This window comes from Schistocerca serialis, chromosome 9, assembly GCF_023864345.2.
Source record: "Schistocerca serialis cubense isolate TAMUIC-IGC-003099 chromosome 9, iqSchSeri2.2, whole genome shotgun sequence".
NCBI lineage: Eukaryota > Metazoa > Arthropoda > Insecta > Orthoptera > Acrididae > Schistocerca > Schistocerca serialis.
The window spans coordinates 207,381,244-207,406,004 of NC_064646.1; the positions used below are offsets into that span (position 1 = coordinate 207,381,244).

The window sequence follows — 24,761 nt, forward strand, 5'->3', positions numbered from 1 at the left end:
CAGTCCTGAATGAGCGACCATATGATCAACCAACAAGAAACATGAATTTACTCATAACACACGACAGAATAGCGAAACAAACTGCCAAAACTACACCTCCCACCGGGTAGTAACGAGAGGAGGAAAGATCACTGTCTTCAATTACACCGGTGCCGGGGACAGGAAACCCGATCGCCGGAGGCCACAAGGCAGAAGAGACACTGCTTACGCAAACTTATTACTTAATGCTTAAACCTTCCACTAACTTAACTTGCAATTATGCTCGAACAGGCAATACACGACCTTCGATGGTTAGGATCCACACATCCGACCGCGCACGCGTCGCCAGTGTACCCAACACGCCACGGTCACGCGACAACACGCTCTGTCACCGGAGTTCACCTCTTCTCTGAAACGTTACCGCTCCTTCATGTTAGGTATCTCCTTTTGAAATTCCAGTGTTGAAACAGAGGACTTAAAGAAGCTTGTTAACGTCCCACCAGGGTGAAATGAACAGCAAGTACTCGTCGGGCGATTCTGTATACAACCAACCCGCAGGAAGCTCTTCCGTCAACACACAACCAACATACATCACATGGCGACTCGGTACAACCGACCACGCCAGGTCGGAACTGGCGAGCCACACTGCCCTCCCGTGTCCACCAGACTCTCTGAGCGCACCCCTACTTCCGCGCCACCACACGAAGTTACCACCGGTCAGAAATCTCATTTCCTCCGTAGCAGTTTCCCGGACGCAAAAACGCAGATATCGATAGCAGAGAGAAAAGACAACGAAGCAGCCACTTAATGACAGACAACATATGAAACAAACATGTCAGAGGAAGAAAAGGAAAACCAATGCAATCTTAATACATGGTGTAGCACGAGTCGATACACGGCTCAGTGTGTGTATGTCTCCGTGTGAAGGTGTGTAGTGCATTGCAAGAAGTGAACAGTGAAGATGCATGAGTTAGAGGTTACCATAAACATTTTGGGAGACTATAGGTTAGCTCATTTATAAAATACCAGCCCTGCGCTCAGTACTTGACGGATTTATCTATGTCGACCGTCCGCCACGTCACCCTCCACGACCTACCTGATTATGATTCGGTATGGAAGGGCATAGTGTCAGTACACCACTCTCCCGGCCGTCGATAGCTTCTCAATCCTTGATCCTGTTACTTCTCCATCAAGTGGTTTGTCGAAATCAACCACGAGGCTGAGTGCAACTACCCTAGCCATGCCACCAGGCAAAAAAAAAAAAAAAACGAAGCGCATACCGAGAATTCACATTTGGGCTCCCACATGGCAGGCACTGTGAGCGCTCAGCTAAGGAGGAGGATTCGTCTTTAAGTTTATATCTTTTGTCGCCTAAGACTGTCTGTAGACTATTAATAGGGTTACATGTGCGAAAAAATTACCTTTCCAGCAATTGACCTCTCTGTATTGAGATGACATGTGGACGAGTAAGATAGTCAGCTGTCATGGCGGGTAAGATCCTTACAAACTGGATGGCGGATCGATAATATTTCTTCCTTTTTCCCTCTTTGAGTGTTCAGATAATGAGAATAACATTTCACATCTCACATTCGCACGGAATACGGTACATACCGTTTCCTGGAGCCTAAATAGTCTTCAAGATAACACTTACATTCCTTGTTGGATATGACATACAGTATGCATCTTGAATATATTGCTTATGACAATTCTGAGCATTTCCTCACAAGACGAAAGAGACGTTAGTAAAATTAGCAACCTTTCTGTCATCAGTTTTGTAATATGGGTCACATACTTGTAAGAAAGGGACCAACCAAACAGAATACACAAATTTCGACCGTTGTTGTACACAGCTCAGTGACAATAACAAAAAAATTATGGCACTAAAGGGTATTTGTTCCAAAGGTATTTCCAGCAGCATAATTTCATTGCAGCTCAGTTTAATCGACGAACTTTATACTTTCTTGCGTCACTGTTATCTTCTCAGCTCCCGGGATTTGCTGTAAGTGAGAAATTTGTGAAACTTTTCATGCAGGAACCCTAATTTACGTGTAGTAGTATACAAATCTCACAAGACAGCTCGCTATTCTTATGAACTACATTATGAGAACTACGTCGTCTGCTGGATACGAGAGAAGAGAGTGTTATTACTATTAATCACCACCATCGATCAGTTTCGGTGAGTCGAGCTATTCCAACGAAACACTTTCATATTTTATTTCTTTACCTTGATCGTTTGTTTATGTTATATAACCCAGAAATGTGTAACTATGGAAGATTATAAATTTTACACAGTAGCTCATTTATTTAAATCCCATTAACAAGCCTTTTCATTCCTCCATTTGCGTCCGTGTATATAACGTAGGCCTCCTTCAGAAGAAGTCACAGTGAAATTGTGAACGGCTCAGAGTACGTCGTAAGGAGTACAAAGTAGAATATCCACCGTGTACTAGTTCACAAGTCCTTACAGGAAGGGAAAGAGTGGTCATCGGGACTGATACCGGTACTAGATGGGGGGAGAGGTAGCAAATGATATGGAACTGCCTCTGTCCTGGGCAGCTAGCGGGCAGTCGATCCTCAAGCTCAACATCCGCCATCTGTGGTTATGTGGTGTGTGGCAACTACCTGGTTCCCGGATGTTTGAAGCGTACGGGGCTTTGGGCCTGGCGCTGGGCGTCTGGAACGCGATAGAGGGTTCGCTGGCCATCTATTACAGCTGGGGGGACATGGAGGAGACGACACTGGTGCTTACCAGTACCGTATACATCGGCTGCAACACCATCAAGATGGCCTTCTCCAGGCGCAACCGGCGGCAGTACTACGCGCTGGCTCGACGCGTGCAGACTCTCGTGTCCCTGCAGAGTGAGTCCTGCTTCGCGGATCCTGCCTTGGCCGGCATCCAGAAGGACTCCCAGAGGCTCGCGCTCCGCCTCACCCTGGGAATACTGCTCTTCATGTTCGCGCAGTGCTTCGTGTGGTTCCCCACGCCGCTCGTGGCGCATCCAGGAGAGCGCCGCCTGCCGCTGGTACAACACGCCTGGGACAACAACACCAACTACTACGCTCTGTCGTACGCCTCGCAGTGCGTCATAGGAGCGTGGACGAGTCAGCTGGGCTACAGCGTCGACCTGCTGTTCATGGCCGTCATGATTCTCGTGGCCGCGCAGCTGCGGATACTTTCGCTGCGCATAGCCAGTCTGAAAACGGAGGACTGCGAAGAAAATCTAGAAGATGGGGAGAGACGCATGAACGGCATGCCAGCAGACACCTGCGATAAAATGTACGAAAATTTGTGTCTTTGTATCGAAACTCATCAGAAAATTCTCAGGTACGTTACGCAAAATGGATAATTTCGGTAGTACATACCTGGATTAGCGCTATGAAGTTTCTCTGTAATATGCACGATACCTGATGCAGTGTGACACACAATAATAAATTACAATAACCCAACTTTTCTGTTTAATGTTAAGCATTGTTGTAATTAAACTTCCTGGCAGATTAAAACTGTGTGCCCGACCGAGACACGAACTCGGGACCTTTGCCTTTCGCGGGCAAGTGCTCGACCATCTGAGCTACCGAAGCACGACTCACGCCCGGTACTCACAGCTTTACTTCTGCCAGTATCTCGTCTCCTACCTTCCAAACTTTACAGAAGCTCTCCTGCGAATTTCTACTCATATCGCGATAAGACATTGTCTTGGTACAGAGACCTACTCTGAATGAAGAGAAATGCGTCGTTGTCAACTTCGATAAACTTTAGAGTACACTATAACATGCCGATTTAAAAAATTAAACAGCCGTCTAAATTTCCAGCTGGTATTTTATTTGAGAAACCAATTTCAGAACGACATTACGCCATCTTCATGCCCTGTCACCTGCGTGTAAGAAGAAACCCACCTCCGGTCTCGTCAAAGTAGGGACCCGCGTTCAGTGACTGGCTTCCGTAGATATTTGACACGGTGATCCCTTCGATTATCACTTCCCGCTCCGTCAAAGACTTATGGATACCAGTCATAGCGTGTTGGTCCCTATTTTGACTCTATCTGAGGTGGGTTTCTTCCTGCATGTCGGTTAGGGGGGCCTGAAGATGGCTTTATGTAGCGCTGGAACTGGTTGCTCAAATTAAATAACAAGTGGAAATTTAGACTGGAAAGGTGTTCTGATTCGACATACACTCCTGGAAATTTAAATAAGAACACCGTGAATTCATTGTCCCAGGAAGGGGAAACTTGATTGACACATTCCTGGGGTCAGATACATCACATGATCACACTGACAGAACCACAGGCACATAGACACAGGCAACAGACCATGCACAATGTCGGCACTAGTACAGTGTATATCCACCTTTCGCAGCAATGCAGGCTGCTATTCTCCCATGGAGACGATCGTAGAGATGCTGGATGTAGTCCTGTGGAACGGCTTGCCATGCCATTTCCACCTGGGGCCTCAGTTGGACCAGCGTTCGTGCTGGACGTGCAGACCGCGTGAGACGACACTTCATCCAGTCCCAAACATGCTCAATGGGGGACAGATCCGGAGATCTTGCTGGCCAGGGTAGTTGACTTACACCTTCTAGAGCACGTTGGGTGGCACGGGATACATGCGGACGTGCATTGTCCTGTTGGAACAGCAAGTTCCCTTGCCGGTCTAGGAATGGTAGAACGATGGGTTCGATGACGGTTTGGATGTACCGCGCACTATTCAGTGTCCCCTCGACGATCACCAGTGGTGTACGGCCAGTGTAGGAGATCGCTCCCCACACCATGATGCCGGGTGTTGGCCCTGTGTGCCTCGGTCGTATGCAGTCCTGATTGTGGCGCTCACCTGCACGGCGCCAAGCACGCATACGACCATCATTGGCACCAAGGCAGAAGCGACTCTCATCGCTGAAGACGACACGTCTCCATTCGTCCCTCCATTCACGCCTGTCGCGACACCACTGGAGGCGGGCTGCACGATGTTGGGGCGTGAGCGGAAGACGGCCTAACGGCATGCGGGACCGTAGCCCAGCTTCATGGAGACGGTTGCGAATGGTCCTCGCCGATACCCCAGGAGCAACAGTGTCCCTAATTTGCTAGGAAGTGGCGGTGCGGTCCCCTACGGCACTGCGTAGGATCCTACGGTCTTGGCGTGCATCCGTGCGTCGCTGCGGTCCGGTCCCAGGTCGACGGGCACGTGCACCTTCCGCCGACCACTGGCGACAACATCGATGTACTGTGGAGACCTCACGCCCCACGTGTTGAGCAATTCGGCGGTACGTCCACCCGGCCTCCCGCATGCCCACTATACGCCCTCGCTCAAAGTCCGTCAACTGCACATACGGTTCACGTCCACGCTGTCGCGGCATGCTACCAGTGTTAAAGACTGCGATGGAGCTCCGTATGCCACGGCAAACTGGCTGACACTGACGGCAGCGGTGCACAAATTCTGCGCAGCTAGCGCCATTCGACGGCCAACACCGCGGTTCCTGGTGTGTCCGCTGTGCCGTGCGTGTGATCATTGCTTGTAGAGCCCTCTCGCAGTTTCCGGAGCAAGTATGGTGGGTCTGACACACCGGTGTCAATGTGTTCTTTTTTCCATTTCCAGGAGTGTATTATGTTGAACAGCCGAGAACCCGAAACCATCAGTATAAAAGTGGAACTACAGAGATTTAGAGTTTAAAAGTAGTACTTACTCTTTGTATGTTTCCACAAGCGTACAATTTGATTCTGTTACGTTGAATACTATCCCTAATAGCCTGTTTCTGGTTGAAAAGGGTGGACCGAATTGCAGCGTTAACCATAATCTAAAATTTCATTATACGTGGTGTTGACTAGAATACACTCTGAGGATTTCTGAAGATATCAGGGATAACCTAAAGGCCGCCCGGAGTCTCCGACCGGTTCTAGGCGCTTCAGTCTGGAAACGCGCGACCGCTACGGTCGCAGGTTCGAATCCTGCATCGGGCATGGTTGTGTGTGATGTCCTTAGGTTAGTTACGTTTAAGTAGTTCTAAGTTCTAGGGGACTGATGACCTCAGCTGTTATGTCCCATAGTGCTCAGATCCATTTGAACCATAACCTAAAGGAAGTGATGTGGTATCTACAATTTGTTGAGAATTCAGAGCGCAGTACTTAGAATTTAAGAACCTGACACTGGCGCATCGGCTGACAAAAGAGTTACTTAACTTCAATTCACAAAAAGAAAGGACAAATTTCGAAACTAAATATAAATTCAGGGTGAACCTATAAGAGATAATATTTGCCGATGACCTTATAGCCCTACCAGAGATAGGAAGATCACATTTACGGGAAGTAATACATATTGTCTTGAGAACACCATTAAAATTCAGACGAGGACAATGGGGCCTGTTAGACTTAAGTGATGCTGGGGCAATTGGGTTAGGGAATTAGAGGCAACAAGTAGTGAGCAGAAACAGCTAACGATGTCACAAGAAAAAGTGTATATAAAATGGATACTGGAAGTAATGGAAAATGTTTTTCCAGAAAAGAGTAATATGTTGATATCTGATATAAATTTGTTTTAACAAGTCATTCCTGAAAGCACTGCTCTGAAATGTAGCCTTCGATACAGTCAATTAGAGAAGAGAATTTTTGGGAATATGGTGGTACAAGAGAGTGGTGAAGATAGGTGAGTAGATAGAATAAACTATGGCGAGATAATCGTACTCGGGAGAAAACATGGTAAAATTTGATTGAAGGAAGGGGTTGTTCAATAGGAGGCATCTCAAGGCATCAAGGAATTAGTTCAAGGAATAGTCAAGTGCGACAGAAGGCTTTGTGTGTGTGTGTGTGTGTGTGTGTGTGTGTGTGTGTGTGTGTGTATGTGTGTGTGTGTGTGCGTGTCTGCGTGTGTGTTTGGGAAGGGATGGAGAAATGAGGAGCAGGAAAGGGGTCCAGAGAGAGAGAGACCAAGGTATGGGAAGCGTAGACAGGTTTTACGGATGTAGATTGCAATAATGTATACAAAGATGAAGAGCTTTGGACGGGATAGACCGACGTGGAGCGCTGCGTCAAGCCAGTCTTTAAACAAAAATAACAACATATATGGCATTAGAATATGATGCTTGAAACTGACATTAATGAAATCATTGGAAAATACAACCCAAAAGGAAAATCATCTACAAAATTTAGATTTGACCATGCAGTATGAGGATAACTACGAGGGTGTGTCATACCGCACTAACATCTGGGATAAATAGAGTATTGGGATGAAATAATGAAGGATTACTTAGTTTTGTTGAGGCTCAAGGGTCTAGTGCAAGTCTCTTGATTGGACGCCACTTCAGTGACTTGCCTGGCCCTAAGTTATTCCATTTACGCAACGGGGGAAATGAGACCTACAGCTTAACGTGGTATCCAAACCACCTATCGTTCCAGGGGACTCTTCACATCGCTGGACGGTAAAGGTTGTTGACAGACTGAAAATTTCCGTCAGCTGATCTGGATTCGATTCCGCCACCTCTTTGTTTCCAGGTATGTGCTTTACCATTAGACCACCAGGAACGACAAATTCGAGGTTTAGATATAAGGACAGTGTTTAACTGAGGAAATTTTGAAAAGAAAGGTTATATACTCCTGACATTGTCAGTACTGGAGCGATTTGCAGTGCACGATAACTGAAGAAAACTTCACAAACCAAGATAGGATTTTACTGGATGACCGGTTTCAACAGAGATGCGATGGTGGCAGAATAGCTAAGTCGAAACCGTTGATCCATTTAAATGTTTTTTATCGATGTTGGCTTGTGAAGTTTCCTTCACTTACCGAAAAAAAGGTGTTGATCATACGAGTTTGTAAGGAAGCATTTAAAGCTCCTTTGACGACAAGACCATTAGACACGAAATCGGCCGTGAACATTTCAAATGAATTTCCTACCATTATTTTCAAGTGTTAGAGGCACGTCAGATTGCTGTCACCATATAGCGTAGGCAACGCAAACGTTCACAGAAGTGTTTAACTGGTGCAAGAGAGAAACAGAGAAACAGCAATGTTCCAGGGCTTAAACTGGTAAACATTCACTAGATGACACCTAATATATATTAAAATTCACAGTACCAGATTTCACTGAAGAACATCAAATATTATTAAACTTCATTATTAATCGCTCCTGGATGGTCCACGAGGAAAGATAAACTAATAGTTCGGGAAATAACAAAAAAGCCTTCCCCTAAAACAGCAATGCGGTAAATATGAGAAAATGACTATGTATTGCTATAGTAAGTGTTACATCACACACCCCCACCCCACACACTAGAGATTAGATGTAGATAGCCGGCCGGAGTGGCCGTGCGGTTATAGGCGCTACAGTCTGGAACCGCGAGACCGCTACGGTCGCAGGTTCGAATCCCGCCTCGGGCATGGATGTGTGTGATGTCCTTAGTTTAGTTAGGTTTAAGTAGTTCTAAGTTCTAGGGCGCTGATGACCTCAGAAGTTGAGTCCCATAGTGCTCAGAGCCACTTGAACCATTTTTAGATGTAGATAAACAGAAGTGAGACTCAGCCACAAATCGCGTGTTATGAGGCACTGCTTAAGATACTCATCTTGAACTCAAGTAACACTGGACTCACATTCCATCCGACTATTACATAGGATCCAATAAGCATAATCAGAAAGCTGAAATACCTTTGCGAAAAGCGTAGGACTGGTTCCTGCACCATTTCCTCAGGTTCTCGGCCGGCCGTTGTGACCGAGCGGTTCTAGGCGCTTCAGTCTGGAACTGCGGTGCTGCTACGGTCACAGGTTCGAATCCTGCCTCGGACATGGATGTGTGTGATGTTCTTAGGTTAGTTAGGTTAAAGTAGTTCTAAGTCTAGGAGACCTGATGTTAAGTTCCAAACTGCTTAGAGCCATTTGAGCCATCACGTTCTCGATTTCTATGAACGTATATTTATATGAGCTTTCAAAGGTTAGAGGTAAAACGATTCGCCATCATCACAAAAGTATTCACTTGCAACTATAATAGGAATATTTAACAACTACGACCGGTTTCGACACTTACATCTTCTTCGGACAGGTTGTCCATCTATTCATCTCTTGAGGCCCATGATCTGTCTATCGATGTAGTCTTCTGTAATCTTTCTCAGGCTAAAATGCAGGCACAAGAGGCGAGAATAACGGTGTGCTATCCGCATATGATAGAACTACCGAAACTGTTCATAGCTGCTGAAATTATTTGATTGCTGTAAAATTCCTTCGTATTACCTTTCACCCCAAATAGCCTTTAGGTCTGTCACCATCAATATGTACAAGAATCCTACATCAAAGATCAAGCTCGACTGTTATAAAGTGCATGGAGAAGACGAAACTTCCGTCAATAACGATGGGTTCAGAATACACCATCGGCGTGAAACACAACTAATTTTTGACCTTATATATATCGGAAACGGTACATAGGACGACATAATTTCCACCAGGCTGTTAGTTTAAATGATTATTAAGTGAGGCCATTGTGGTGTAGTGGGCAGAGCATTCGTCTCCGGCTATGAGGTGTTCAGAATTCCAACCTGGGCAGGGTTGAGGATGTTTCCTCACCCATTGCCTATAGGACGTCCCACATCAACCGATCACCCTGTTAAAATGAGCGCCGGAGGTCTTTCCTGTGGGTACAGCGTTGGCGTGGTTACGTCGCCACTTCTGTGCTCCTGGCGCCAAGGTGCATAGAAAGGCTACGTTCTACCGGTGTTCCTGCCGACAGTAGCGACACTTGGCCCTTGCTCCACAGGCTGTACGTTTACGTTATTGGATTGAGTACGCTGTCTAGTTTCGGCCAGGTACACTCACAAGAGGACTGCACCTACTCGTCATCACCGATTTCACCTAAATTTATGTTACATGCAAGGCTTAGCCAAAAATGAAAATAACTGGAGCTCGAGGATTCAGGAAGAAAAGCGAAGTAAAAAAATTGCTGCGGGTGAGGCAAGCATTAAACTTTTATGTTTAGTTACCGAGCAGTGGTTGGCGCAGCAGAAATAGTACAGAACGATAAACCTAGGGTAGTGGTGGGCTGGGCCGCTACGCAGAAACTTCTATTTTATTTTCAATTTTTTCTTTAATCACACTGAAAATAAACCAAAACTATGCTCAGTATGATTTATTAAAATTTTCATGCAACATATGGAAAAGGAGGACAATGCTTGGGATTATAAATAAATTTCTATGTAGGAATTGTAAGTGTACGCGGGAACAAACTGTATAGAATCAGACACTTTTAGTATGTTACACTTGATGATGTACAAATGCTGAAGCGATATTCATCGGAAAAATCGGGGAAGGACTAATAGTATTGGCATGTTTCACTCGCTATAAATGCTACATTTTTGTAATCACACGGTTGTTTTAAAGTTGCTACAGAAAAACAAACGTGATTTACATTGGCAAATTGTTCTCTCTCTTTGCACAGCTTGGAAATAACAACATGTAACTTATCATTTCGCCGAATATTGGCGAAGAGCGCTGATGATGTACAATGGAGCGTATTTTGATGCAGTCTTCTCGGGAAATGATCTCCTTTCCCTCGCGATGGGGCGGTTGTACCTGCACCAGGAACCAATCGATCGCGTGTACATGCCGACGGCTGCTGGAAGGTCAAAATAAAACCAACGGGAAGAAATTCTTGTATGCTTTAATTCCAATCTCTTTTTCGAAATATATTTACAGAGTCCTTGAGGAAGCCGTAATTAAAATCCATGCCGGCCGTGGTGGCCGAGCGGGTCTGGGCACTACAGTCTGGAAACGCGCGACCGCTACGGTCGCAGGTTCCAATCCCGCCTCGGGCATGGATGTGTGTGATGTCCTTAGGTTATTTAGGTTTAAGTAGCTCTAAGTTCTGGGGGACTGATGACCACAGAAGTTAAGTCCCATATTGCTCATTTAAAATAAATAAATAAAGAATAAAATAAAATCCTTCGTAGGAAATTTATTTGCAATCACAAATTTTTCCATTGCCATTCCTTTCAACACCATTTGCGCTTATTTGCAGTGTAAATAACCTTAACATTGAAAATAAAAAAATTTCTGTATGGAGGCTCTAGTCCAAAACGACTGGTCATCAGAATCTCCCACCTGTTTCACATTCATTTCCGTCCTAGCCTTGCAAATGTCGATGAAGTCGGTGATGACATGAAGGCGAGGTCCCCTTCTCAGGTGAATGTAGAAACGTCATTATCATAAGCAGTATAAAAAAATAATCACTTGTCATTGAGAGTCATGCATGGCGTAGTCGTCAGTGGATATGCCTTCGGAATAAGTATCCACAAGCTTTTCATGCATTGCGTGGAATACTACACCGCTCAAAATAATTAAAGTATCACGTCTTCTGATTTCTGCCCTTTTTTCACATGTGTGGACATCTTTCTGTTCGAAGAGTCGTCAAGCTAGACGATGACGTCGCAGGGCACCAAACTTTTGCACCGTTACAGAAGAACCTCTAGGCATCTTTCAGCCAAATTTCAAACTTAATGAGCGCAATGGGGGAAAATGACGGTCTATCGAATAAACGACCCTTTAATTCCTTTGCGCTGTCCATCTTAAGATTTCCATGTTGTTCCTAATGGGGTAAACCCATCTGACATAAAAGTAAGTTTGCGAGTAGCGCCAGAGAATGTTGCGTGATCGTCACTATTTACTAATTACATACGTACGTACATACATACAATGGTGAACCAAAACATTATGACCACTACCCACCATGTTCCTGAATGGTGGCCACCTCACTATCTCCAAATGACAAGATGACAATATGTGTACTCAAACAGCAACAGCGAACTACAAGTAAAAACTGACAATCGATGGATGACCACACAGCAGCCGGAATACCAACATGCAAAACTAAAGCTCTACGAGCTTATGCACCAACCTGATAGTTCATGTCAGCCGCATACGTCCTCGTAAAGGAATTGTAGAGGTGCCGCTTCCAGGCCTCAGTACCTTCGGAAGGGGCTAGGGGAATTTGTGGGAAAAAAAGAAATATGGAAAAGGCTAACTAAGAAGAAGACAGTTCTGCAGTTATCCTGACACACTGCCATGCACTAAGGCCAGGGGAAAGAATAATAAAATAACAACAGGATTTTCCTCTTCCTTTAGGGCAAAATGTTCTACAATAGGTCGAGATGACGCAGTTACAACACCAGGCTTCCGGCTCTGGACGAAAAGGCAAAGAAATCCAGGAAGCTCCATTATAATACGGCAGCTATGTTGCCGCAGAAATTGTAAAAACCATCCAGATACGTGCTCTAATAGGTGGTATCTCATTTTCGTGGCATCGAACGTGATATGTCAAACCAGCAGCGGGCCCTGGAGTTCGATTGCAATGTTCGAGCACTGGAGAACGAAATTCTGCGGTTAGAAAGCACATTTGACAAATTACAGGTTATGATAAATAAACGGGTTCAGTGACATGCAGGGAGGGTATCCGTTACTGCGGTTAACTTTTTCATGACTCAGAGACAGCTACCTAAGACTGTGGAGTTACTCCCTGGAGTACGCCAAAAAAACAGGTTCGCCTGGCAGCCGGCTCTTGAAAGCAGTGTTTGGAACAGCTGACATTGACTGCCTAGGTAAGATAGACAAGGCACTACAAAAAAGTACATGCCGACTGGCACGGCAACCATAAGACAGTGGAGAAAGACGTAGTAAAGACTACCAAATATCTGCACGCCTTGGCCAAAGCGCTGCTAGTGTCCCACGTTCAAGCAACAGCCGATCTTGGTCATTCTTAAGGACCGACTGGCTAATGTAGATACCTATCTATTAACTGCAGAATTACTCGCGACCCTTTATGATGGAATTACTGATAAGCGCATTGCGACCAAAGAGCTAAAGAAAGATCTTTTATACTCTGTTAGCATGAATTTTACAGCAATTCTGCTACCACGAAATAAATTATTAGAATGATTATAGAAAATCCAAATAGAAGTAACGACTCCTTAGAGCTACAAACAGCAGCAGGACAAAACATTTTAGCATTGTACTGTCACATGAGTACAGTTGTTAGTAGATAAATAAGCACATGCATCCAAGTTGCTGACAAGAGTAATATGCAGAAGAATCGAAATGAAATTTCGGGGATCTGCTAGACGATAACGAGACTGGTTTTTGGAAATGTAAAGGTACCAGAGATGCAGTTGTGACACTACGGTTGATAATGGAAGCCAGACTAAAGAAAATTCAAGATACGATCACAGGATTTGTCAACCTGGAGAAAGCGTTCATTAATGTCAAATGCAAGATATTCGAATTTCTGAGAAAAATAGGGGTAAGCTATAGGAAGAGACGGCCAATATACGTATAATACGTACAAGAGACAAGAGGGAATAATAAGATTGGACGACCAAGAACGAAGTGCTCGGTTAAAAAAATGGGTGTAACACTTGAATGTAGTCTTACCGCCCCCCCCCCCCCCCCCACTGTTCAATGTGTGCATCGAAGAGGCAATGAGGAAAATAAAAGAAAGGTTCAGGAATGCAATTAAATTTCAAAATGAGAGGATATCAATGATACGATTCACTGATGACATGCTTATCCTCAGTGAAAGTGGAGAAGAATTAAAGGATGTTTTGAATAGAGTGATCGGTGTAATGTGTACAGAATATCGATTGAGAGTAAACAGAGTAAAGACGAATGTAATGAGAAATAGCAGAAAATTGAACCGCGAGAAACGTATCATCAGGATGGGTAATCACGAAATAGATGTTCAGGTATTCAGTTCCCTAGGCAGCAAAATGATCCATGAGGGCTGGAGCGAGGAGGACATAAAAAGCAGACTAGCATTGCCCATGAGAAATCTACTAGTATTAAACATAGGCGTTAATTAGAGGAGGAAACTTCTGAGACAGTAAGTTTGGAGGAGGAGGAGATTAGTGTTTAACGTCCCGTCGACAACGAGGTCATTAGAGACGGAGCGCAAGCTCGGGTTACGGAAGGATGTGGAAGGAAATCGGCCGTGCCCTTTCAAAGGAACCATCCCGGCATTCGCCTGAAACGATTTAGGGAAATCACGGAAAATCTAAATCAGGATGGCCGGAGACGGGATTGAACCGTCGTCCTCCCGAATGCGAGTCCAGTGTGCTAACCACTGCGCCACCCCGCTCGGTAGTAAGTTTGGAGCACAGCACTGTATCGTGGTGGAACATGCACTGTGGGAAAACCGGAACAAAAGAGAATCGAGTTATTTGAAATGTGTTACAGAAGAATGTTGAAAATAAGGTGGACTGATCAGGTCGGACATGAAGATGTTCTCCGTAGGATCGGCGAGGGAAGGAAAACATGGAAAAACAATGACAAGAAGAAGCGACAGTATGGTAAGACATCCGTCAAACCATCACAGAATAAATTCCTTTGTACTAAAGGGAGCTGTAAAGGGCAAAAGCTATAGAGGAAAACACACACTACATCTAGCAAAGAACTGAGCACGTAGGTTGCAAGTCTTGTTGGGAGATGAAGAGGTTAGCACAGGAGAGGAATTAGTGGCGCGCTGCATCAAACAAGTCAGAAGTGTGGTGATTAAAAAAAGAAAAAAAGAAAAAGAAAGGCAAGCACCCATTTACAAATTCATATTCAAGCACTGGTAACTTGTAGGGACTGCAGATTTGGGTGTTAAGCACTAAGCACTAAAACCTAAAAACGGCGTACAGTCCAAAGTGCACGAATTTCTACTGGTGACGTCGAACAACCCCATTGCCATCAAACAGACAATTTCATTCCCTGCTCTCCGCGCAGGAATTACTTACTATACTGTCAGACAGGAGTAACCAACATCTGCCTTACAGAATAGCTATATACCGTTAGAGATTGATTTGAGTTTATCTTGTTTCACCTACACAAATCTGTGACAGAACGCCTGAATACTTACATGCAAAACAGAATTTTTCGAAATAGCACGTGTACACCGATTATCTTCTACAGTAAACCACTCATTATTTATATTTGTTAGTAGCAAGGTTAATAAATTGGCACACAGCGAAAAGAACTACAAGGTCAAGGTTTGTTAATGAGTGTTACCCACTGTGATACATCCAGACCGCTCTTCCGATTACCCAACAGCATAACAGGAATTATCAACCTGAATACAAGTCACACACTGATTTATGTATCAGAGCTATCCCTCCAAAATCTACCTAGAAGAAACCAAACTTACATTAATTGCACATTAGTTCCAACTCTGCTTGTCTCTCTAGAGTAAATGTTAGCTGTGCAAAATGGTCGCATATCGACGAAGTGCTTTTCAGACTATGTGCAAAGATACCGTACTGAACATCATCCACGACTAGAAAACTACGAGTATAGTAGCCTCAACCTCAACTTCCTACAGTATTCTAGCAGTAATAGGCATTAAATACTAATAGTTCAAGCAAAAATAGGCCACATCTCATGCCTGTGACCCTTCAACCTACTGTTTCAATCCAGTCAAAATAACCAGAAGCAATTTGACAAACGACCAAGTGAACCGTAAACAAGAGCTCTACATGTACCGAAGAGCTACCGAAGTCAGACAGAAAATATAAATAGTGTAAAGGACAAAGTGATACTGCACGTGAAGATGGAAATGTGAAAAGGAAATAATTCTAAATAATCCGGTGTACATATTTCAGAAAAATCCGATGGCCGATTCTTTCCATAGAGGGGAGGAACTGTAAAAGGAGAAAAGCTATTATTTGAGTTGGAGCCAGAGACGGAGCGCAAGGGAGGTATTCAGGCCACAATAGTGAAGTGCCTACTGCATAGCGAAACCAGGCCGGCTACCAGGAAGTACTTCAACCAGACCTGCTCGCCGCTGCAACATCCTTTCACTGCCTCTATTCTAGATTACCTGACATGACAGCACTAGCTCAAAGTAGGGATAGCGGCTATCGCTGAAACAATGTTTTGGGTTATATTGTTTTTTTTTTCAGCGCCAGAATAATAGGACTGTTAAAACCGCTCATAATAACCGGTTTGTGAAATAACAGACTTCGGTTTTTTGTTCCCGTTATTTCTTGTAACAAACGCAGAAACCCAACAAATTTTGACTTCCTTACATTCAAGATACGTAGAGTCAAGATATTAAATTAAATAGGCAAATAAAATAAAATCGAAAAGTGATAACAGGGAATAGTCAGTTGCGAAGGGTGAAAGATGACATGGACGAGCTCAGTTTTTTATTTAAATTTGTCAGTTTTAATTGGCTACGACCAGATAAAAGCCTGTTAGGTAGACAAAGGGAGCACATCATACAGACAGATAGGGCATGTGTTGCACATTGCATGTACACGCGTACCATCTAACAGGCCACGTCACGTGGTAATAGATGCATCATTGTCTCAGCAATGCTCTACCAATTCTTATGCCATGTGTTTGTTGCTCGTTTCTGTTGGCATTGTTATATAGCACTGATCTCTTTTCTCACTTTTTGTAATAACGCAATGTTTCAAAGCTATGAAGATTTTGCGAATACAAATTACTCGTTTCTTAAAAAAAAAGTTATTTGAAAATGAAAAATTTTAGTACTGCTGGTAATTATATTTCAGTTTTGTATCCAGCTAGTCGTAAAAAAGAAAAACCCCTGTTATAACAGAGACCAAACAAATGCCGAAAAATACCAGTAATTCAGAACTAAAATACCAGTCTCTACTTTAACCGGTCGGTTTTCGCCATATCAGCGCAAAGGCAGCAGGGAGCCATTTACGTCCACCACAAATAGCCGGTTAGCACTCTGACAGGTTGTCACTTTCGTGACGACGATCGTGCGATGTTCAGCGCAGTGCCAACGACCTAGACGTGTCTACCACTGTTGGGATACGAACCACAGCCTGCCGCCTAAGCATCTGGCTGCCAGGAAAGTACCGCACTTTGCGGCGGACGTGGAAGTCCGACGAGGAGGTCTAGACACACATGCCCTTTCTGGGGTACCAACAGAAGTCCTCTAAGGTCTGGGCATCGGTACATGATGTTGTCAGAATTTTTCGTAGACACTGCCTCTGGCCACACCTGTCCCGACCGTGCAATACAAGTATCAGGCGAGGCAGCATCAGCAGCACCAGGGTGTACAGTCCCCGCCAGAGGCCAACGCCGTGTCATTCTCCTCTTCCGTCATGTTTACCTACAGTTCCAATTCAATGAGGTGAAAACAAACTGCAATAAAGAAGTTGTAATAACGTTGAGTGGACCTTTCCTGGTTTCACTCCTCATTCTTCTTCAGCAGAGAATGTCAGTCCCCAAGCAGCCACCACGGAAGCGCCATCGTAACGAAGGTGCAAGAACGAATTACTCTAGGCATCGTTCTATTAACTTGGCTACCGAATTCGTCTGTCCCAACGCAGTTCAACACCTATGAGAAGCTATTGGGCAGCAGCACTGTACCAGTAAACTACCGGCCCATAATTTATATGAACTTATAACGGACCTACACTTCTGGTTAATTAGGATTTTTACAAGACACATGCACCGAATATTTCTAGTTGTTTGGGAAGAATAATAATGAGTACCCGGGTAAGGGCAGATGCAGTTCTAACTGAATTGTTACTGTGCGACTATTTTTGCACGATTACGATCGAAAGAAATATTGACAATAAAGGTGAAAGTAAGAAATAGTTAGTGAGATTTAGAATAAATATACTAAATGTATTGTGTATAATTTTAGATTCCATATTATTAAAGAACGGTCGCCAGCTCACTATGTGAGCAAAAACTACTGTTTGGTTATTAATTTCTGACAGACTGTAATTACGAACTATTCACTGAACCGTAATCAGGCGAGAACGGAACCGAAAGCACTGTCTCGATCTCAGATACAGAAACCCAGTTAATACTACGACTTAAGCAGAAAACCAACAAAATAATCTGTATTGAACATATATGCGCAAAAGGTAATTGGTTGCAAAAAATGGTTCAAATGGCTCTGAGCACTATGGGACTTAACATCTATGGTCATCAGTCCCCTAGAACTTAGAACTACTTAAACCTAACTAACCTAAGGACAGCACACAACACCCAGCCATCACGAGGCAGAGAAAATCCCTGACCCCGCCGGGAATCGAACCCGGGAACCCGGGAATTGGTTGCAAAACAGTTCGCTTTATTAATAGCATTGCGTTACTCACAGTAATGCTAACTACTACTGATTTTAGAAATGTGAATGTTCATAAATACTTGTTTGCTAATAGTAAGTTATTTCTGGAAGTTCGTAATTTTTTGCTTAGAGAAGAATAAATAACTTTCACTACACTGTTAGTAATTTTCAACTGTGAGCAGAGTTAGCAATGCTTTCAAAAACATGATATATATATATATTATTCAGAAATAATATTTTTCCAACATTCACTTAAACCACGGTTTTACTCTTTTTACAATTAGTCATTATTCTTTAACTATAGCTGCTCTACCAAGCAACAAAATTCACTGCTGTTAAATGGCAGTTTTAGATAGTTCTCAGTTTTGTAATTTGTACTTCATTATCTCAGTTATCAAAATTAACTAAGCTGATCACTTTCATTATTTTACTATTTTTTCACTGATACTTTTCCTTCAGCAGGTAAGGGTGATAGGTTAGGACCCTGTTAGGTACATGAGGTAAAGTTAATTTACACTACAACAGTTGCTGCACTACACTCTGTTATTCAATTAAGAAAGACTACTGCGCTGGCTATCCTTGTATAGTCTGAAGATGAAACTGGTCGGATCTTCGTTTGATGAGTTGCTGCTGATGCGATGTAAGGCATTACTTGTCGACTATGTATGACAACAGGTTCTTCTTTATCGACGCTCCACATAACACGTTTGGGCTCACAGGACTCTTCTTGAAATGAATTCCTCTTGTTGACAATGTACTGTGTCTATTTACAACCACATAATATGGCTGACCATAAAAAATTTCAGTTTACTCTTTATATTCCTGCGCACTAGACCACTTGTCGCACTTGACCACATGTCTCTCTGCTGACGCCTTCTACCCGACAATGCGCTTATTTTAAACGTGTTCTTTGCCTCTATACAATAGCAAACTTTCCTGACTAGGTGATTGTTTCTGCTACATTGTAATTCCAATTCTCATTTTTGGTTAGTTCATTGGAAATAATTCATTAACTAGTAATTATATGATAACATTAATAAAATGGTAAAAGGTACATATCACAGATATTACACCTTACATTATTGTTGCAGAATTAATCATGTGAAAAATTATTAGAAACTGTGTTGTCGTACTTCACACTGTATTACAGGAACTGTATCACTTGTGCAGAGACATCTGGTCACACGTGTCTTCAAAAACGTACCAATGACTTTTCGAGTACATTTGAAGCAGGATCACTGTTGTTCTGTGTTCCAAAGTTGGTTCAACGCTCTAATAAGAGGGTGGTCATAGTGATCTTGTTCGTCATTGTAAATGACCTGCTGGATAACATAAGAAACTCCTTACGACTGTTCATGGGTGGAATGTGGTACTATGGTACAATGAAAGCACGGTAGTGGAAAGAGAAAATAATGTGTAAAACCCTGCAAGAAGGAGAGAAAGAGCAGTCCCCCCCACCCCCCTTCCCCCGACACTTCAGTGTGTAAGGTAGCGAAGAAGACCTTACAGTCCGACAGACTTTCAACTGTAAGTTATTTGTAGTTAAACAGAATGTCGTAAATAAGTTCTCTAACACATTATCTGCCACAAACATTTAATTTGGAATAATAATGAATTAAAAGAGATATTGTGACAACAACTTAAATTATGGCGTGTGGTTTATTGCAAACTAATGAAAGTATTTTTCCGCAATCTACACTTTCGTTAATTTTAACAGAAAATATTAATGGTAGTTGTATTTTCATTTATTCTTAGTCTCTTAAAATAACATGACATTGCAGACAGTTGCCTTTCAAAATCCTCCGACGTAGAATCAGCTTTTGTTTTACAATTAAATACAGTTGCCTCAGTTTGTGTCTAGTGCAACTAAAGGTACTTTCTTTTGTTCCAGGTTCATTAAGCACTTGCAGAACACTATGAGTTCCGTCGTAGTGACGCAGTTCTGCTGCTGCGTTCTCGTGGCGTGTGTGGCATTATTTCAAGCGACATACGTAAGATATTTTAAAATTTTTGAAATATAACACATGACTTGTCAAATTTTTATCTGATGTAAGAATTTCGTGTAAAAACGGAAAAAGTACTTAGAATAGATAACACTCTGAGCTCAAAATCCCACGGCAGTCCGTACAGACTTATAAAACGTGAAACCATCCATTCACCACCTTTTTGTAACGTGAACTTGAATACATTGCAGATATTTTATGCGGAAGACAGAGTAAAAACCGAATTCTTCAGGAAATATAAATGATATGTTACGGGTGAGGTCACAACGGACAGTGAAGTGTGATTTCCATCATTGGCTTGGCGACCGTGAAAAAATTCCATTACTGAGCTTACACTATATCATCGCCATTTCCAATAACAGTCAATTCACGGACATCAAGAGTTATTGCGAAATGATGTATGGAAGTTGCTTGAAAGCAAGGGATAACGCTCAATTATTCAGTCAGGATAAAGAATATGACTTATAGTGGGAGAAACAGCAAGGGAGTCAATACTCAAAGAAATCAAAGTAACCTGTCACTTAATTTTGTATTGCTCTCACTAGCCATCCTTCACATATAGATCGAAATATACATCTACAAGACTGTTCTGCGATTCACACTTGTCGGTCGGTTCACAGATCCTCTTCCAGACCATTTCTCGCCTTCGGAGGAAATAGTCGATGATGGAAATTTCGTCAAACGACCTTCCCTCAACTAGAAACGTCTTTGCTTTATGATGGCCACTCGAACTACCATATCCGTGCACACCCTGCCGTATTTAGCGGTAATGCAAAAGGAGCTGTCCTTCTTTGAACTATTCGATGTGTTTCGTCAATCCCATCTGGTATTGATCTCATGCCATGTGGCAGTATTCAGGAATAGGACGGACAAGCGTAGTGCAGGCAGTCTCTTTAGCGCATTCGTTGCATCTTCCTAGTGTCCTCCCAATAAAACGCAGTCTTCGGTTCTCCTTTCTCACAACATTCTTTGTGTGATGATTCCAATTTAATTTGTATGACGTTTGAATCCACAGATATTTAGCTGAATAGACAACTATTAAATACTCACCGAAGCGCCAAAGAAACTAATATACACAAGCGTATTCAAATACATAGGTATGTAAAAAGGCAGAATACGGCGCTGCGGCCGGCAACGACTATATAAGACAACAAGTACCTGGTGCAATTGTTAGGTCAGTTACTGCTGCTACAGTGGAAAGTTATCAAAATTTAAGTGAGCTTGAACGTGGCCTCATAGTCGGCACATGAGCGATGCGACACAGCATCTCAGAGGTAGCCATGGAGTGGGGATCATCCCGTACGACCATTTCACGAGTATACCGTGAATATCAGGAAACCGGTAAAACATAAATTCTCCGACATCGCTGTGGCTGGAAAAAGAACCTACAAGAACGGGACCAACGACGACTGAAGAGAATCGTTTAGCTTGACAGAAGTGCAACCCTTCCTCAAAATGCTGCAGATTTCAATGCTGGGCCATCAACAAGTGTCAGCGTGCGAACCATTCAACGAAACATCATCGATAGGGACTTTGGGAGTCGAATTCACTCACATTCACTCTTGATGACTGCACGACACAAATCTTTAAGCCTCGCCTGCGCCCGTCAACACCGACATTGGACTGTTGATGACTGGAAACGTGTTGCCTCGTTTCAAATTGTATACAGCGGGAGGACGTGTACGGGTATGGAGACAAGCACTTGACTTCATGGACCCTGCACGTCAGCAGGCGGAGGCTCTGTAAGGGTGTGAGGCGTGTGCAGTTAGAGTGATATGGGACCCCTGATACGTCTAGATACGACTCTGACAGGTAACACATACATGAGCAGACTGTCTGATCACCTGCATCGATCCATGTCCAATGTGCATTCCGACGGGCTTGGGCAACTCCAGAAAAACAATGCCACACCCCACAATCCAGGATTGCTACAGAGTGGTTCCAGGAACACTCTTGTGAGTTTAAACACTTCCGGTGCCCACCAAACTCCCCAGAAACAAACGTTATTGCACGTATCTTGGATCCCTTGCAATGTGCTTTTCGGAAGAGATCTCCAGCCCCTCGTACTCTTATGGATTTATGGACAGCCCTGCAGAATTCATGGTGTCATGACGTCAAATTGAACACATTTCAAACTCATTTTGTTTGGCTACCAGTTTCGGCGATCTACCACGCCATCTCCAGGTCCTTGACCGACGTGTAGGAAGATTCCACCTCGGTTGTGATCAAAACAGAGGTCAGCAGTACTGGTATTAGTAGTTACAGCGGTACCCTCAACTATCATGATTCGACTGTTAGAACATACTGCGTAGTAAATCGCCGAAACTAGTAGCCAAATAAAATAACTCTGCAAACTAGACGGCTATATGGCGTTTAATTATACATTCTGTATCGCAGCAGTTCCCAACCATCTCTGAAAAGAGGGACAAACAGAGTCATGGTGTCAGTTGCCTCCAGGACTTCGGTTCTTAAGTAACCGAGTTTAAAGGACCTTTTTAGGTTCATTACTGACATCATTTTTGTAACTTTTTCAGGAGATTACGTATACCAGAACTGTGTCTCACCTGAGCAACAGTAATGTCCTCAAAAAACCACAGTTTGTATATCAGAAGAGTTGCTCTAATGAGAGTCCATTTACGTGTTCCTCGCCAAAATTTTCGATAAACTTAATAATAATATAAAGATGGTTAGTATTTTTATGTAACACGTCTAAGGCATTTGAGTGTGAGAATCACAGTTGCCTCCTAGATAAGTTGAAGTCTTAAGGCGTTGATGGTAAAACCAACCAATGTGTAATGTGATACTTAACTAAGGGAGTTCAGAAAGTCATGCTTACAGTAATTCGTACATGAGGTTCCACAAGGATCAGTCACAAGTCCATTACTGTTCCTTGTATACAGGGGCGCGGAAATTCCCGTTACAAAGTTCTAGGACTTATAGAGTGGGGCGAGTACAGAGGACCTGGAATAGGAACACATGTCCTGAAACTTACCGTTTCTGACAGTTTCAGTTCTGATGCGTAACACATCCATGTCAGCAGAGGGAAAGAGAAAAAGTCTCATGGTTGCTTGTTCTGGTATACAATAGGGAAGAGGGGATTTACTTCTATGGACCACTTCCTGTGGGGTCGTATGCAAAGTTTAATATAGAGATGTATGTAGAGACAGAGGAAGACCTGCTGGCTCTAGTTTTGCCAACTGCACTAGAATCTGAACGGACATCAAGTGGGATCGAGAGTGTTTAGCAGAACATGCTTCGTAAGAACAATGTGCGCAACTTAGTTGGTGATCTCCACAACGAGTCGCTGTTGTAATACATTAGTGCTGTTCTGTACATACAGTATGGTGGGTACTTTTCGTTCTGGAATAATGTAAACAAGTAATATTTAAGTACTAATACAAAAAAATATGCTTAAGTGATAAATGAATGTTTGGTTACCTTTCATTTCGATCTATAAATGTTCTGCTTAACGCCTAATTCAGTTCCTCAAGATGAAGTGGATGAGTTAAATATCTAAACTGAATTAGTCACAGAACGGAAATGATACGTTTATGGACATGGGTTCCTTTTCAGAATATTATGTACTCACTGCCTCTACAAGCCCTAGAAGTTCGTAACAGGAATTTCCGAACACCCTTTATGTAAACCAACTTGTGTCTGATATACAACAATTAGAATGACACTAGTAATAAACCTAAACATACATACAAAAACAGAAGAAATGGTAAACGATATTCTTCAGATTGTATTTTCTTCTAATAGTCTCATCTGAATCTTAAAAACACACAACACATTTAGTTCTACATGGGTACTACACCAGTACTAAGTGAAAACATGGTGAGAAAATAACAAATTTCGTGGAAAATTCAAAATTCTTTTGTGTCCATTTTCATGAGAAATTAAACTGAAAAAAGCACATATTGTATCTCCTAAAACATTGTAGTTCAGCCACATCTGCACTTAGACTCGTTGCAAATCAGCAATTTGACATATTTTGCATATTTTCATTGAATAATGCCATATCTCAAAGAAAGAAAGTTTTCATTACTGAAAAAAGTGCTGTAAGAATGACGAGTGGTGTTCACCCATGACTATCTTGTAGTGTGTGGCCTTAAGGAGCTAAGTATATTCACTACTGCTTCATGGTATATTTACTCATTAATAAGTTTGTTGTAAATGATTAACTGCAGCACACAAGAATAATTACAATACCACAAGGAAAAGTGACGCTCATTACTCCACATTAAGGTTATCTTTTTAATAAAAAGCCATGCATAATGCAGGAACTAAAATTTTTGGTAACTTATCCAGTAATATAAAATGTCTGAAAGACAGCAAAGCAAAATTTAAAAACACACTGAAAAAGGTTCTACATGACAACTCTTTCTGTTCCATAGAAGGATTCCTATTATTATAATGTCTAAAACGTGGTGGGTAATAATTATTAACCCACATCTGTATATTTAAAGTGAAAACCTTTTAAATTTCCATCAAATTGCCATACTTGCAATTTCATTTACGATGTTAACGTAAAATGACTCATTTCATGCCATTACTATTTATGTTGCAAAAGGTCCATTCAACATGAAGCTCACTACAACTAATGAAGCTAATCTGTGTGAACACTAACATTTTATTGTTTAGTGCTAATTGCCATTTCTTTGTACCACGTAGACATCTCGTTGAATTCATTCTTCTTGATCTTTTGATGACTTTACTAGATGATAAACAAT

At 42.7% G+C, this 24,761-nt stretch overlaps 1 protein-coding gene across 1 annotated transcript in view; it reads left to right on the plus strand.

Annotated features, from left to right (window-relative positions):
- Positions 1-2,486: 2,486 nt before the first annotated feature.
- The window catches only part of LOC126419472 (odorant receptor Or2-like), a 51,616-nt gene continuing 29,341 nt past the window's right edge, over positions 2,487-24,761 (plus strand). Inside the window, exons 1-2 of the mRNA XM_050086660.1 lie at positions 2,487-3,304; positions 19,917-20,016. Of these exons, the coding sequence (XP_049942617.1) occupies positions 2,487-3,304; positions 19,917-20,016 (918 nt within the window). The remainder of the gene's footprint in view (positions 3,305-19,916; positions 20,017-24,761) is intronic.